The sequence below is a fragment of the Camelus dromedarius genome, chromosome 18 (genome assembly GCF_036321535.1).
Source record: "Camelus dromedarius isolate mCamDro1 chromosome 18, mCamDro1.pat, whole genome shotgun sequence".
Taxonomy (NCBI): domain Eukaryota; kingdom Metazoa; phylum Chordata; class Mammalia; order Artiodactyla; family Camelidae; genus Camelus; species Camelus dromedarius.
Window position 1 is genome coordinate 23,977,350 of NC_087453.1, and position 17,417 is coordinate 23,994,766.

The 17,417-nt window shown below is 45.6% G+C and overlaps 1 protein-coding gene across 1 annotated transcript in view; it reads left to right on the forward strand.

Annotated features, from left to right (window-relative positions):
* TMC2 (transmembrane channel like 2) overlaps nt 1-14,144 on the forward strand; it is a 57,374-nt gene extending 43,230 nt beyond the window's left edge. The window contains exons 16-19 of the mRNA XM_064475829.1: nt 4,524-4,649; nt 7,329-7,407; nt 8,934-9,051; nt 11,713-14,144. Coding sequence (XP_064331899.1) covers nt 4,524-4,649; nt 7,329-7,407; nt 8,934-9,051; nt 11,713-11,930 — 541 coding nt within the window. The 3' untranslated portion in view covers nt 11,931-14,144. The remainder of the gene's footprint in view (nt 1-4,523; nt 4,650-7,328; nt 7,408-8,933; nt 9,052-11,712) is intronic.
* Nucleotides 14,145-17,417: the final 3,273 nt, after the last annotated feature.

A 17,417-nucleotide genomic window follows, 5' to 3' on the forward strand; every position in this document is an offset into this window, starting at 1 on the left:
CACACACGCATGCACACACACACACTTCTTTTCATAATTTCTGTTTATTACATTTCTCTATCAACATCTAGCATATCATTATTTTTACTTTTTTATCTTATTTGTTGTCTGTCTCCCTCACCAGGCTATAAGTTCCATCCAGGTGTGATTTTTTTCTTCTTTCTTTCTTTCTCCCTGCTTTATACCCAGCATCTAAGAGAAACACCTGGTTTATGGTCATGCTCGAACCAGACCCTCCACCTCATGGAAATTCACCTTCACAGGAAGGAATTTAGGGTTTGGACCAGATCCAGGCAGGCAACATAAGTGAATGAGATGGTCAGCATTGCATAGCATAGAGTTAAAAGTAGGAGTTAATGGACCAAATCCAGGCCACCACCTGTTTTTGTAAATAAAGTTTTATTGGAACACAGCCTCACTCGTTTGCTTCCATATAATCTATGGCTGCTGTCTCGCTGCAACAGCAGAATTGAGCAGTTCCAACAGAGACCATCTGGCTCACAAAGCCTACAATCTTTGCAGAGAAAAACTGCCAACCCCCTGATTTAGAGCATCGTCTCTTCAGCTGGCTCTGTCATTTGCCAGCTGGGGCATCCTGAGCCAGTTACTTAGTTCCTTCCCCCTCAGCTTCACAGCCTGTGAGATGGAAATGACGGCAGTGCCTGCTTCACGGGTTGTTGTGAGGATTTGGTGTGCTGTTGTCTGTAAAGTCCTTAGAGGATGGTGTGAATCCATATAAGGCATACATCGGAGTTGGTTAAGCTTGAGCCCTGTCCAAGCTTGGGGTAGCTGGTACTCAACAAGGCTGGGAGGTGGGAAGCATTATCTACACCAGGAATCAGCTCATTTTTTCTTTCAGAGGCTGACAGTACATATTTTAAGACTCTGGAAATGACGAGGCAAAATCAAGCATATTATGTAGGTACTTCTATAACAAGAGAGAAACAAGTACCCACAAAGTTTTTACTTTTAATGGCAAAATTCAAGATATGATGATGAGTACGACTTTTAGTAATGCAGGTCTACCAATGAGAAGAATGGAATTCTTTGGGGCAGGGCAGGTGATAGTTCACATAATGGAGGTTCAAAGTTACTGTTCCCCATCATCAAAAATCAGTTGTCCTGCCCAGATTGCCACTTTTGCTGCCTGGATCCATGACTGTGCCAGAAGTGGCAACCCATCTACCACCATAGGAAAAAAAGGTTGCAATAAAGCCTTATTACCACTAAGCCATTGAACTGCTATGCAGTAGAGCAAGGCAGGATATTTGGTTTCTATTTCTGATTTTAAAAATTCACAGATATGGAAATGATTAAGTTATGAGAGCAAATGAAGTTTACTGTTGACACTGTTGATTCAATTGCACCTGGTAGATTCAGATATTTTCTGCAAATCATTTACTGATGAGAAAGACAATGAATAACCATAGTCTGTACACACCTGAAATTTCCCAAGCTTCATTAATTTGCTCAAGTGAGAAAGCCAAGGGGGAGGCTGGACAACCTTCTGCTAGTGCTTCTGAAGGATCAAGAGATCTAAATATTCAATCACGCAGAGGGTTCTTTTAAACATGTAACTTGATCCTCTCAACCATCCCAGCAGAAGCCAGAAACTGAGATGGAATTATCCAGGAAAGATCTGTGTAGGACTCTCTTGTGTAGTGGACTGAGTTCCCATGACATACATAGAAGACCCACCAGGTATCTGAGAAAGTTATATGAGCAGGAACACAGCCTGGACTGAAAGGGGCAGAGAAGAGACAAAATGAAGGCGAGCCGTTGGACTCCAAATATTCGATGAGCAGTAAACAGGTTGATAAAAATCTTTTCAGTTAAAACATGTGCTACTCTTCAAAACAAAGGAAGGATGACTCTGAGGCCAGAATCTTGGGCCTGGAGGGCAGAGCTTCAGGCACAGAGGATGGACCCAAGAGCATAGAGGGTTATTCTCAGGCCTTTGAAATCTAATAGAATTTGGCTGATTGGATTTTAAAATTGCTGGGAACTGGTTATTCCTTTCTTCCTTCCATTTCCTCCCTTTTGGAATTGGAATATCTATAACTGTTATCCTATGGCTGACCCACAATTAAATTTTGGGAGCAAGTAATTATTTTCTAGTTTCACAGCTCCTCAGATAGAGAGGAATTTTGCCCCCAAATGGATCACCCGCAGATTCTCCTCCATACCTGATTCAGATGATGAGGTTTGGGACTTTTGACCTGATGATATTGAGATGAGATTTTGGACTCTGAGTTGGTGCTGTAATGGGTTGAGACTTTGGGGGATGTAGGGATGGTGGTGAAAGTATTTTACAGGTGAATGAGTACGAATCTTTGGAGGCCAGAGAGTAGAGTGTAGTGGATTGAATAATGGCTTTTAAAAAGTCCAGGTCCTAATCCCTGGAATGTGTTACCTTATGTAGCAAAACAGCCTTTGCTTATGTGATTAAGGATCTTGAGATGGGAATTGTCTGGATTCCCAGAAGGGCACTAATCCTTATAAGAGTGAGGCAAAGGGAGATTTCACTAGAGAGGAGCAGTAAGTGGTGTGACCATGGAAGCAGAGAGAGATGTTCGACGTTTCTATTCTGCTAGCTTTGAAGATGGAGGAAGGGGCCGTGAGCCAAGGAATGCAAAGAACAAAGCTCTAGAAGCTGAAAAAAGGAAAGGAAAACAGAGTCCTCCCTAGAGCCGCTCTCTGAAAAGAGAGCAGCCCTGCCAACACTTTGGCATCAGCCCAGTGAGACCATTTCAGACTTTCTGGCCTCCAGAACTGGAAGAGAATAAATCTGTATTATTTTGAGCCACCAATGTGCTCATTTGTTCAGTAGGCACTGAAAATGCATCCATCATTGAATGCAGCATAATTCAGTGAGAAGACAATCCACACTCTATTGTGACTTAAAATCGTCACGTTTGAAATCCACTTGTCTTTTCTCATTTTTACATAGCGAGTATGCACTGGTAATAAATAATAAATTAAATGTTACAATATGGCTATATGCATGGCACTTGAAATGCTGTCCTGTTATAACTGCATCACTGCAATTTGTAGTGTGCTGGGTGACAGTGCTAAGCACTGAGATGGCCACCGATGTTCTCTACCCCAGCTGCTCATCTCTGCTCAAATTGTAGCACAAAAACAACCACACACAATATGTAAATAAGTGAGTGTGGCCGTGTTCCAATAAAACTTTATTTACAGACACTGAAGTTTGAATTTCATATTTCAGTTTTTATGTCACAAAATATCCTTCTTCTTTTGATATTTTTCCAACCATTTAAAAATGTAAAAACCATTCTTAGCCCACAGGCCATATGAAAACAGGTAGCAAGCTGAATTTGGTCCACGGGCCATTTTTTGCCAAGCCCTGATTGACAGTTTACATAAGAGAAAAGTGAAGCTTCTAGATGCAACATTTTAGAGGGCACTTATAACTTGACAGCCCCTTACTCGATGTTTTATATGAATTCATGTCTGTGTCCTCTAAACAATCTTTGGAGGCAAAAGCTATTATTACACTCATAATACCATATTATACTAGATTATTATTGTGCTATGTTATACAGATGAGGAAACCAGGGCTGAAAAATCTTCAGTATCTTGCCCAAAGATATCAAACCTCTCTACAGCACTATCCAACAGAACTTTCTATATGAGGGGGAAAATCCATATCTGCACCTCAAATACAGTAGCTATTAGTCATATGACTTGAGCACTTGAAATGTGAAACTGAGAAACTGAATTGAACTGAACTGAATTGAATTGAATTGAATTTTAATAGGACAGTACAGCTCTAGTGGGAAAAGCGAGGGTATGAATACAGGCAGAAAGTGAGTACATAAATTGTCCACAGTGTTCCACAACTAATAAATGGAGGAATGAGAATTTAAATCAGGAATTTCAAACCACAAAATCCAGGTCTTGGTACCCAAACTACCAACCAAAGCCAGCAGCAGCCAGCAGTCTGGGCAGGCATGTAGCAGTCTGCATAATAGTTCTTAAGTATTCACAGAAAATCAAAATTACTGTTGGGAACTGTCCAGGAGCCTCTCCTAGGCAATCCCATCTCCTGGAATTCTAATCTGAAGACAAATTGTAGGCACTTTTGAGTCATCATGCGAGCATCCATCACATCAGTCTCTGGAGAGTGGTCTCCATGCCCGGGGGCCCGGAGGAAGCTCCACGTTGGTCCCCGAGCTACATCACAGGCAATTTTCTCCCACGAGAGTGTGGGAGAAAACCCACTTCCATCTTGCTGAGGGAGGTGCCAGGCACAGGAGACGAATGTAGTTTGAGAGGTTGTGAGGCACAGAGGATGGCAGCCTGGGGCAGCTATAAACCTGAGCCAAAAGGGCAGCCCCTTATAGGGCGTTTCTTACTTGCAGTCCCTGTGGAGCAGAGCTCGGGTTCTTCCAGGAGAGCAGTGGTGGGTGGTAGCTTGGACCCACGGGGGCACCAACACAGCTGTTTATACCATAGGAGCTCCGAGCAGGCTGTAATGTATCCTCTCCTCTTTCCAGTGGGAAAAACAGAATGTATGATGTCATCCAAGAGACAATCGAAAACGATTTCCCAACCTTCCTGGGCAAGATCTTTGCTTTCCTCGCCAACCCAGGCCTGATCATTCCAGCCATCCTCCTGATGTTGTAAGTTAGCCAGGCTCTTACATGGCCCTGCCTCATGGAACCCTCCGCTTGCAGTTGAGAATTCCTTGGCAGGTCCTTCTTTCTCGCCCTCTTAATTTGGATTTCCCAGAAGCAAATCCTAAAACAAAGATTTAAATGCAAGTAGTTTATTAGAGGGGAGGCGGGAGGGAGTTGGAATAGGGAAGTGAGACAGAGAAGGGACAGGAAGGGGCATTCCTACTCCTGGGATGACGTTAATCCCGCTGGGAATTCTGGGAAACAGCGTACCTCTGAGTTATCCCGCTCAAGGGTGAGGGATCCAGAGCATGTGCAGACCAGCTCCCATCAGTCACTGGTTGAATGCTGCTGGGAGACATGGAAGGGGAGAGGCATCGGTTAATTCCCTGGCAGTTTGGGACAAATGGTTTCTGTGGAGGGGAAGCATCAGGTATGGGGTGAAGATACTGGCTGCTGCAAGTCTGTCAGGGAGCACACAGAAGGTGGGGCCTGAAGAATGAGGTGGTTGGGGAGGGTACAGCTCAGCAGTAGAGCGCATGCGTAGCATGCACGAGGTCCTGAGTTCAATCCCCAGTACCTCCATTAAAATAAATAAATAAACCTAATTACCTCCCCCCTCAAAAAAATAAAATTAATTAAATAAACAGAGAATGAGAAACGTCCACTAGAAATATCAGACCCCTGAGTCCCTGAGAAAGCTGGGGCCTGATGCAGCCTGTCCCTAGCTGGGCCCGCGGGACTTCTGCACGGAGCACCCTGTGCGCTGAACATTTGGTGCGTTCATCGCTGACCCTCTCACAGGCTGAGAACCCCCCTGAGATAGTGGAACTGCTCCAGAGAAGCACATTTTCAAAAGTTTTATATCTTATCAGAACAAAGAACATTAAACAAATCAGGGATATATTCCTTCAAGGTTTCAAAAAAAAAAAAAAAGACCAGCATTCACACAGCAAGTCAGTAGGGCCTCGACACCTGGGAAGGGAATCTTTCCATCAAAGGAGGACCAACACCGGCGTCCTAGGAAGGAAGGCATTTAATCTTTATTTTTAACGTGGACTTTCTTTACTTCTGGTCAATGCACCCTTTTCTTTAATAACCAAAACATATGTACAATGTGTGTTTGATGGGCCACAAACAGGCTGATCTAATTAGCATCAAATTCAAGTTAGCTCATGCATAAGGCAGAATGACTTTCACGCACCTCAATATGGGAAAGTTTTCTTTCATCAACTGTATGAATAAACCACAATTTACCCATTTCTCCGCATGGAGATAGGCTGTTTCCACTTTTTTGCTATTGCAAATGTGCTCCTTACGTATGTGTCCTCGTGCACATGTTCACGTTTCCCTAAGACAGACTTCAGGAAGTGAAACTGCTGGTTCAGAGGTGTGGGTTTCTTCAGTCTTTGTAGACAGCGCTGAATTGCTCTCCAAAACAGGTGTCTGCCTTACATCCTCATCTTCAGATGTCCTCTGCTTCTAGTCCTGGTGTGAGTGGGGGCTGCCATGACAGTGATCACCTGGACTGCCCTGTGACCGCCTGTGGAAATCCTAGAACCCAGACAGACACCAAGCCTGACCCTTGTGGGCAGCACAGGGAAATGCTAAACTTGTAAACAGCCTCGGGAGAAACACAGGCACCATGAGCATTTTCTCCTCTCTGACCTCCAGTTCCTCCCTAATAAACGGGCTGTGAATTAGGAGGGAGGATGAGCCTGGAGGGTGCCTCACCCATAGATAGCAGTCCCTTTGCCTGACCTCCCTTCTGGCCGCTCTTCGTCCTTGAGTCTTTGCTTCAGGAGGATCAGGACAGCCTGACCCACACTCTGCCAACAACCACAGGGTTCCTCCCCTCTGGCTACAAGACAGCCCGCAGCCCCTTCTTAAGTGGCTCTGGGTGGCCCTACCCTGAGGGGGAGGCTCAGAGGACCCAAGCTGGAGCAGCTGAGGCTTGAAATGCAGGAAGAAAAGTGTCAGATAAGGACAGGCTGACAGAGCACCCAATCCAGGTGCTTTTGTGGCCCCTCCCTCTCAGGTGGTACGCCCAGGTCACAGTCCCAAATCCTGGGTCCTGTGAAAGGGAAGCCCGGGCTACAGCCTCAAAGGACACCCTGCAACCCAGTCTGCTCATAGGGGTGGACTGAAAACCACAGGCGCGGGACAGACATTCCCATCAGTGCTCCCCGGGCAGAGACCCTTCGGGGTCGACGCACTTGTTTCTAGGCCAACGTGGAGCAGGTCACTTAGTTCCTCTCTCCCTCCTCTCTCAGCACTTGAAGCTGGTGGCAAGGGCCCTGGAGTCAAATGCAGGCTCCGACAAGTTCTAATAGAGGGGGTGACCTTGGGCAAATTGTTTCACCCCTCTAAATTCCAGGATACCAATCTGTAAAGAGGGGAGTCGTCCTTTCTGCTTCATAAGGTTTCATCAAAACCAGTCAGATGTGGAGTGGGCTAGAGATGTGTAGGTCATTTCCACATTGAGTAAAATAGAGAACAGGGATGCCCAAGATCTTGTCCATGTTAACTGGGGAACTTAGGATGGTAGGACCTCCCTCCACCCTGCCCAGAGGCAAAGCCTGGACACCTATTCCAGGAAGCCTGCCGTGATTCCTCAAGAAAGGCATCCAGCTCTTGTCATCTTTCAAGATCACAGTGCCCCAGGAGCATGCTTTTCTCTTGCAGCCTGGCCATCTACTACCTGAATTCAGTTTCCAAAAGTCTTTCCCGATCTAATGCCCAGCTGAGGAAGAAAATCCAAGCGGTGAGTCTGACGGGAGTTTTCAATCAAAAAAATGTTAACGTTTTTGGTTTTTGCTGATTTGCCCTGTGAGCCTGTTATGGAGTCCAAGCTCATACCGCTCGCCGCACGACTGGCCAATAAATCGAGAGCCAAGTTGTTGGGGCTAGAAATGGCAACTTGATTCAGAAAGCCAGCAAACCAAAAGGGTGGTGGACTAGAGTCTTAGAGAACCATCTTAACTCAATAAAATTCAGGCTGCTTTTATGTTAAGGGAAAGGGGAGGCGGGAGGGTTCACGATCAAAGGGCAAAAGCAAAGTGCAGACTTCTTGGAGCCACTTGACCTGCAGGGGAAGCATAACATTTCTTCTGCTTTCTCATGTAGGCTGGATGAAGGCTCCTGCAAAAGCTTCAAATTGTTAGCAGTTATTTTTACTCTACTATTTTTTTTCTCTTTTCTTTTTCTTTTTGTTTGTTTTTCTTTGTCTTTCATGGGAGTTTTTTGTTTGTTTTTTTCTTTCTTTTTTTTTTCTTTCTTACTCTACCCTTCTTATCTCTGCTTATTAGCAAGTTTTCTGGGCCAAAAGCAAATTTATCTGTAATAAGTAGTAGCCATAACTAGCTCAGGACCGTGAGATGGGGACTTAATGAGCTATTTGGGCACAAGCAACACCTCTCGAACACTTACCTCTGGGTGGGCAGGGCCAGAGGACATAAGCTCAAGAGTGAGGGAGGCGGTTCCCACGTGGTGTTAGTTCTGCTCTTCCTTGGCTACAAGCCCAATTGTGTTCTTTAAATGACTTTCTTCTAAACCAAATCCAAAAGTAGCCGTATGCGAGGAAGCAGCCCTGAGAGACCTGCATTTACATTCTGAGGGTATTTGGGAGTACATGACACTAATGACTTAAATTTTGAGAGGTTGCAGAAGTACAAGAGAAACTCAATGGATTCACCCAATGTTCATATATAATAAAAACCAGTACCCACAATAATTTTTACAGATTAAAACTAGTACTAGAAATATTAAAGAAAATAGTATTGTCAAAACGACATGTTGCTCGTGCCCCACGGCCCAAGTTGTCACCTAAGTCCTCTCCATGCTCGGGCAGCCTGTCTCAACATCAGCTGACACCCTGACAGCCTCCGCTCTCCCAGCCCCCACCCCGACCTCCTACACACGGTAAAGGGTGGACCCCAACTTTCCCTAAGCCCTGTCCTCCTGGCTTCCTCGCCTCCTCTTCTGGAACTAATTTCATCAGCCTCACTGTCAGTTCCCCACCCATACTTCCTTCTGGTGCTCCCACTGTCCTCCTGCCCAGGTATAGAAAACCACTGAAGTACCAGACTGGCAGAGTTCCTGTCCTGTCCTCCTCTGGCCAAAGGTTCTTTCAAATGCTGTTCAAACCTGAGTCCCAGGTGCCTCTCCAGTCAGTGGTGGGGACCAGAGCCGGCGATTTAAGGTGATTGCCCTCTAGAGCTCACCATCCTGGGCTCTGAACCTCAAAACCCCATTTCCCTGCTCAAGATCAACTTTTTTTTTTTCCTGCAGCTCCGTGAAATTGAGAAGAGCCACAAATCTGTCAAAGGCAGAGCCACAGCCAGAGATTCAGAGGAGACAGCTAATGGCAACTCCAAAAATTCCACCCAGCTCCAACTCCCCAAAGAAGGTAAATTCTATTTCATTGATGGTTGCTTTTTACAAGGCTACCTGGGAAAGTATAAAGCATAGGCTGTGGAATCAGATGGATTTGGGATTGAAATCAGACATCTGACCGTATGAAGTCGGGCAGATTAACATAAGAGCAATCATAGCGCCGACCTCGTGGGATGGTGCAGATGAGATGAGATTATGCCTGTGATGTGCTTCACAGACTTCCTGGCATAGAGAAAGAACTAATGAATGTAAGCTGGTAGGAGGAGGAGCTGTAAAATGGGGGAAATACCAGGCTTGTCTCCCCCATTCTATCCCCTGAGTCTCTCACTACATTTTCTAGGGTGACAGTTCTTTCTGTTCTTCGTTATTCTGTCTTCGTTTCTTGGATGATTTTGTCTTGTCTTCACGTTCCTTCCTGAACCTGTCATTTCCCACGTCCTATGCTCTTAATGTCTGGCTACTTAACCTGATGGAGGAGCACGATGGGTGTCCCACCCAGATCCCTTTAAGATGCTTGGAGGTTGGCTGATGTGAATTGCAGCTGCCAGGGATGGAGGAGGTGTTTGTTCTCCACGTTGTTTTGAGTGTTTTCTTTAGGAAGAGACACAGGGAGATTTGCATCTGGGAGCCTCTACTCCCACCAGAACCAGTGTGTATTCTCTGAAAGAAGAGCAGGATTGGAATAGCTGGAATAACAGGGTGAGAAAAGGCCACATACATTCCAAAGACGGTGTCACCGAGCTTCAAAGGGGAGTAGTCACAGACCACCTCTCTCCACCTTAGGAGTGAGGAGGGATCAAACTGAAAGAGACCAACCATCTCTGAGCAGATCCCGTCTTCCAAGGATTGCTCCTGTGTTAAAATTTAACAGAGTCAGTATCCTGTAATGTTGGCCTTGGATGAGGCTGTTGAATGAGATGCACAAGAAAAGGCTGGTGGTTTAGGAGTTAGACTTTTTAGTGCAGAAATTACTTATCACTGATTTGATGCCTTTACAAGACATCGGCAAGACTCTAGGAAACAGAACCAAGAAGAATTTAAGCCCATAGCACTACTTCCCTGAGCTCCAGGAGTGCAGAGAGTGACTGGGGAGGCAGATCAGGAGAAACAAGGGCACCTGTGTGCAGACCTTTGTCGATCCTGGGATGGTACTGAAATAAACCACAGACAAGTGGATGTAGCCAAAAGAGGACAGGAGGTCTGTGTTAACACAGAACCTACTCCCGATGCGTCTCCAAAACATATGGAAGGCCTTTTAAAGCCACAGATGCTCTTGTCAGTAAGATTAGCTGCAGTCCAGCCATTGATGCCCTGAAAGACTGGTTCAGAGAGGAAAACCACTTAGTGTGGAGCTGAGGAAAATGTTTGAAATCACCTAATCACCTAGTTTTTCCCTATGGGGCAGGAAATGGAAAAAAGGTGATATTTTGTTGTAATATCACCAACAGAAACAAGATCAAAAATGAAATGGACATGTTTGGACACTGATGGAAGGGGAAAAAATAGGTTTATAAAACATTTTCTCTGAGAAACCAGGAAACTTGCATTGGTTTGACAGTGGACCATTGGTGTCCCCAGAGTCCCAGCATCCCTGTCTACTGCACCCACTCCTGTCCCTCCTCTTTGCTGGCTGCTGGTCTAAAGTTTGCCCCTCTCCAACTCTGAATGTTTGTTACAGATGTAAAGCTCTTTCTTTCGATTGTATGCTGATGAATCACCATTGCGGTATTTGATTTTTAAAGCAATGAAAGTGTATCTGAACACGTCGGTGGGACTAGGGTGTGGGGGAGTGCTGAGGAAGGTGGTCAGCCTTTAACCTAGAAAACTCCAGCAGCCTCTATTCCTGCCCTCATTTGTCTCCTCTTTCTTGAAGTACTCCCTAGAATGACACCAGCTGCTGTAACAGAAAGGCCTAAGACAGCTCATGGCTCAAACACAATACAAATGTATTCCTCACTCAGCATAGGGTCCAAATATGTTTCCACCTGATGGCTACTTCCTCCTCAAGGGATGATGTGGGGAGCCCTGGCTCTGTCCATCCTGTGACGGCACCTGCATCGAGCTGGGGCGGGGAGGAGCCTAGAGGACACATATGGACTTGGTGCACATCAAAGCCTGGACTTTGGCCACAGATCACACCATCCACAATGGAAACTTACTCCATTTCTGTGGCCCAGGAACTGGGTTTGGTGAAGAACAAGCCAGGAATTGCCCCCAACTTGGAGTGAGGGGAGGAAGGAAACAGTGAGTGAAAGAGCTGGAAATGGATCTGAGTTCCAGGAGCACTGTCCTGGGGTTGGTCCAAACAGCTCCCACAAGCCTTCCTCTCGTCGTATCTGACCCTGGTAGCTGCCTGGGAGGCTGTCGTTATTATTGCTCCAATTTTATTCTCAAGAAAAACCAGGCTCAGAGAATCTAGCCTAAGAGCAGCATTCAAAGTCTAGTTCTCCAGCCAGCGGATCCTACTTGTCCAACGCGTCTGTTTATGCCGAAATTAGGTCTAGGTGCCCCTAGATGCCTGAGGGTGATCCCTTCTCACATCTCACATCTCACATCACTAGATCGGACTGAAATCTACCTACAGTACAGGGCAGCTCCAGAGAGGTCCAAGTCCATACCAGGAAGCTGTAGTGAAGCCTTGCACATTCTCATTCTTGTCTTGTTCATTTTCCAGGGACCATGCGTCACTCTGCCAGCCAAAGCCAGACCCTCGACCAGAAGGCACAGGGCCCTGAGGCCTCCAGTTCTGCGGGCAAGGCTGTGCCGCCCGCCTCTCAGCACCTTCCTATATCTCGGTCCCCTGGCGCCAGAACAGGCTCTGGCCAAGCCCGGCCTCAGGCTCATCCTTGGAGGTCAGCCTCTGGAAAGAGTGCTCAGAGACCTCGCCACTGACCATGGGGACTGGCGGAAGCCGCGTCCTGGGGTTAATCCTCGGGCCCCATTGGCTCACAGCCCCCAGTCGTTCTCTCTTCCTCTCTTCTCTCATCGAATGTGGGAACTTTGATTACTCAATCTCAGGCCTTGTTGGTAACCAAAACAGGAGGACCAAGGCTTCATCCACCCTTTAGGAGGGCGGGGACTCCCCAGGATCCTGGCTCAGGCGGCTTGGACCTGAACTCACAGCTGTTTCCTTCGGCTCCAGACTTTGCGGGGAGGAGCTGCGCCGGGCCCACCATCATAGGCTTTTCTCACGGAGCTCATGTTGGGACCCAGGCTTCTGCCAGCGCCACCTACTGGGCAAGGCTTGGTGGCTCCTGGGACCCTCAAGACGCAGGAAGCTTCCAGCGAGCTAGGGAGCTGGGTAGAGGAGGAGGGCATAGGTGAGAGGAGGGGTGTTGATGTAGGGTGCTTTACAGCTGGGATGCATTGTGAGAAAACAGTTTAAAGGTTGCCTTCATGCCTGCATTCTCGGGTTTGACCTTCCAGCTCATTCCATCTTAAAGCTTCGCTATTCAGCCTGTCCAGGGGTCATCAGGCATGAAAACCATTCTTCCTTCCTTCCTCTCTTTCTTTCTTTCCTCAACTCACCTAAGAATGACTTGAACTAGAAAGTCTATTTAACAGTTTCTCCAGAGAAATATAACTGGTATCTTACTGGAATTACCCGAATCTGCCTGTGCATTCCGTACTGGAGGGAAATGAAACAGACCCTGAATCTTACCTGTCAGAGGCAGTTTTACAGGCTGATCTTTCATTTCTAATAACCTACACGCTCAATGTCCATAAGGAGCGCCACTGCACAGAGTCGCGTAGGTAGGAACACATTTCTGGTGAAGATCAAGGGGACGCCTGATCGCCCTGTGACTCACACACTCACAAAAACTGGAAGTGATGCACCAGCCAGTAGGCGGACCTGGGCAGGGTACCAAGTGCATCCATGACACTGGTGATCCTCGACTCACATAGGCTTTGTAGAGCCCCAGCCAAAGCTGGCGCACCAAAGTTCCACATGCTCTAGAAGGGACAAGAAGGAATAAACCCGCCACACAGAATGGAACATTAGTCTCTCTCGACTCCAGCAGAAAGTGGAGGAGAAAATCTCCCTTGAGAATTTATATCCACAAGGCAGCCCTCACACAGAGGGTCTAAGTCCCCATGCCAGCTGTGTGTTTAAAAAAACTCAAATGGAAAATTTTAAGTGATCTTAAGTTAATAGTGCCTCCAAGAAAAGGGGATGGGTACAAAGAAACAAAAACCAGCCCAACAAATAGAAAGCATGTAATACAACAGAAATAAATCAAAATATATCAGGAATCAAAATAAATGCAAATGGACCAAACCCTCCAGACAGAAGACAAAAATTATCAGATGGATATTTTAAAATTCCATGTGCTATTTCCAAAGGATACATTTAAAACCTAAGGATAGGGTGTGTATGGACTTTATCCCTTTTGGGTCCCAGGAAATACAGTCTTCAAGGGCGAAATCACCAGGTGTGTGAGTGTAAGTTGGAATTGATTTTGAGTGCTGAGGATTCCTACTAAAGACAGCTGTCCGCAGTCTTGTGCCAGACTTGTGGAAAATGTAAAGAAAAGCCCAAGATCGTAGCTGGGCAGGTGAGGTATATAGAGCGTGCCCGATCTCTCTACCGCCGACTGTGTCTGGAGAATGAGCCATATAAACCTAACCTCCAAATTCTATTGTGAAGTTTCAACAAGCATCTGACGCACGTGAGACTAAGTGCCACGCATTAGGCTGACTGCTCAGTGAGTAACAGATGTCAGCACAGACATCCTCAGGCTCGGCACTGAATGAACAAAGCTTTTCTCCTGGACTCCTGAATGATCTTCCTAGAATGCTTCCCTTTCTTGCCTCTGTCGAAAGCAATGTTGCATATATGTGTAACTCATTACCAAAGAATGTTGCAGGGTTTCTTTGGCCTAGGAATTGCTAGAAGCCTCTGAAATTTGATGTGAAAAATTCGCATCAAATGAGTGCAGTGCCGCCATCTTGTGGTTGTTTCATGCAACTTCCTTTCCTGACGCTCTCCAGTCCCTGGTACTAAACCGCACATTCACTTCCGTAGTAAAAACTCTGGGTTGATTTACACCAGAATGACACAGTGAGCCATAGGCTGCCCTAAATAAAAGAGGAATGGATGCTGTAGTGTGTTGTCCTTCCCAATGGGTGAACACAGAGAAAGAAAAGGCCCCACGTGACTTTGCAAGGCTGGAGCCTGGAGCACCCCCAGGAAACCCGCAGCTCCCGGTCGACTTGCTGCCCAGGCAGGACATCTTCCCAGCTGGAATTTTTTGGGAAATCGGTCTTGCATATCACCTTCCAACTACTCTCCAATCAAACACTGCTTTATGGATAACAAGAGTCTCATCAGACCCAAGCCATTCATCCAGCCTTTGTTCAATGTTCGAGGTCTTACCTACAGCCTTTAGTATTGTGACCGACTAGTGACCAGGGTGAGTCTTACATCTCTAGCAGTTTCTTCTCTTCTCTCTGGCATTTGCTTCCACTAACTTTCCACCCTCCATCTCCAAATGACCTACACATCTTTCTATGAATACCTAAACTCCCTTCCAGCCATGAAGTCTTTCTCGGGAACCCTAGCCCGGACTGCTTCTGGTCAGCCTCTCACACTGCTGCACTTCCCCACTTCATTATTACAGTCTCGGAAGTAAGAGGTCATGGGTTAGTAGTAGCACTGCTTTTATTATCCTCCCAGGTCCCTGCATTGCTTATCCTCTTGCTTAAGATCTCTGCCCAGAATGTTGCCTCCTCACTGCCAGCCTCTGTAAAACAATGCAACATTCTTTAACACTTACAAACATTTGATGCATGGCATATTTACTTGATTTACTTGATTTTTGTCTCCCCCTGGGATGTAAACTCCATGTGGGCAGGGACTTAGTTTTGTTTACTACTGTATCCCCAGCACCTAGAAAGATATGTAGCATGCAATAGGTACACAAAAACTTTTTTTTTAAGTGAATGGAAAAACTGATTGATTCTGTAGCTTCTTGAACACCGACAGCTATTGCTAATTCCTCATCTGCAGATGTTAGACCACACAGTCTCCCCAGGTGCCCACTAACTCAAAACTTGCCTGTGTTCTCAGGGTCCCCAGAAAAGACCAGCTGAATTGCACTGCTTAGTCTGGGTTCTGAGAAGGTGAATAAATGTAGCTCTGGGCTCATTTCCCTGCTCACTCCTCCCACCACCCGCCACCACTCCAATCTTACTGTTAGTGAAGTGTCTGCAGCCTAAAATGAGTCCCCTGGGTCCAATACATGTAGAGTGATGCCAGCTCTCAGGGCCACACCAGCACTTAAAGAACTAGGCTGAAGTTGACAGAAGCCAGAACAACACAACCACAGTAGGAAATCTGAGGTTAGGAAGCCCAACTGCTTGGGGCACCCCAAATTGTTCTGATCAACAGCATCTTGCCTCCTCATCCAAAAAGTAAGTAATGTCCTCACCAGTGCAAAATCAGATGCAACCAGGCAGTGATGGGTGGCTGGGGTTTTTCGAAGAGAAAGAGGAGGAAATAATGCTTAGAAAGCCACAATGGAAAGCAAAGAGGACTTCAGCCTTTAATATCCATCTAAACAATGTATGGGTCATAGAAGCAATCATAATTGAAACTAGAATAAATTTGGAATTGAATTATAATGAAAATACTGCACGTCAAAATTTGCAGAATACAACTAAAACAGTAGAGGGAAATGCATATTGAAGAAGAAAAGTTTCAATGAGCCAAACATCCATATTAAGAAATGAAACAGAGAACAGCAAAATAAAGCCAAACAAGTAAAAGGAAGGAAATAATAAATATAAGAGCAAAAACTAATTAAAAAGAAAATAAACATACAACAGAGACAATCAACAAAATCAAAGTTCATTGTTTGAAAAGGTAAGATTAAATATTTTCTGAGAAAACTGAACTAAAAAAGAAGATAAAAATAAACATTAAGGATAAAAAGATCACAACTTTAGATGCTGCAGAAAACATAATGTTCTCCAGTTCAAATTTACATTTTAGACTATGTGGGCTACATATAGCCTTTGTTACATACTATTTTTTTTTAATCCTTTAAAAATATGAAAATTGTTCTTGGCTCTTGGGCCCTACAAAAACAAGCCATAGGTCAGATTTGGTCCCAGGGTCATAGTTTGGCTGACCCCTGCTCTAGGGGTGGGACATTCAGCCCAATGCAATGGTCATACAGCACAGGAAAGCTAATCCATCATTCATGAGGGAAGGGCTAGGATCAAAGTTGCTCTGGTAATGAGCCTGGTCCTCCCTGCCTGCATGTGGCAGGCAGGTGATCCCAACAACCATGCAGTGAGGAAATACACGGGTGTCACCTGGCATGGAACCACTAAAGGCCTGAAGTAAGGAGACCCAGAGCTCAGAGATTTTGAACATCTGGCTGAGATTAGTGTGTCTCAAAGGATAGAGTGCACAGGCCCAGGAGCCAGTCCCCAGCAGCATTTTACAGCAGGGCTTAATGGGGTCCCAAGACACAGCACAGGAACCTGAGCACAAAGAACTGAGATTCCCCCCTTTTCCCTCAGCCAGGCTGAGAGTGCTCTCACAAACCCAGCGCCATCTAGAAAAGAGCTGAAGAGAGAGGACATCTGAAAGGCTCTTGGCAACACTTTAAATCAGAAAACAAACGAGATAGCAATCATTGGCAAGTTTACACGCTGAACATATTTTCCAGGTTCTGATGTTTAATCAGTAAACTGTCCATCTACTGCTACCAGAAGTTGGAAAATGGAATGCATAACTGATTTACCATGTGAAACTAAACTGTTTAGAGATGCCCTGTCTACATGTATAAGTTAATGGCTAAAGTGATAGAAATGAATCAGAGCAGCTGGTTGTATAAAAAAATGGGGTTTTAGTAGATTCTATGGGAGGTGATGGGAGAACTCATCAGAGTTCAACAGAGAATATGTAAAATGAAATGTTGTCGTGCTGTTTACTGATAAAGGGGACAAAACAGCAAGATGAAAGTCCACTAACATTTGTTGAGTTCCTACTACATGCCAGGTACCACACCTGCGTCACACCTGGCCTCTAGTAGACGTTCAGTAAAATGTTTACTGAAGGGATGAATGGATCCTCCATCTTCACTCAGCAAAAGAAAGTTCAGGAAGGTTGGGTGATTAACTTAAGGTCACATGGTAAGTAGCAGAGCTGGAGTCTGAACCCAGTTTTGTTGACTGAGTAATATTTACTGCTGCTTAACAATGCATCCCAAAATTCAGTGAAGCTACCAAGTAACTCAAAGGGAAGGGAGGTATGGTCTTTGACATCACATGCTGCAGAGATGCCCATCCGGGTCAGGATTAGGAAGTATCAGGGCAGACAGTTTAGTAAAGAGAGGGAGGTAAGGAAGCTGAAGAAATATTTTTAAT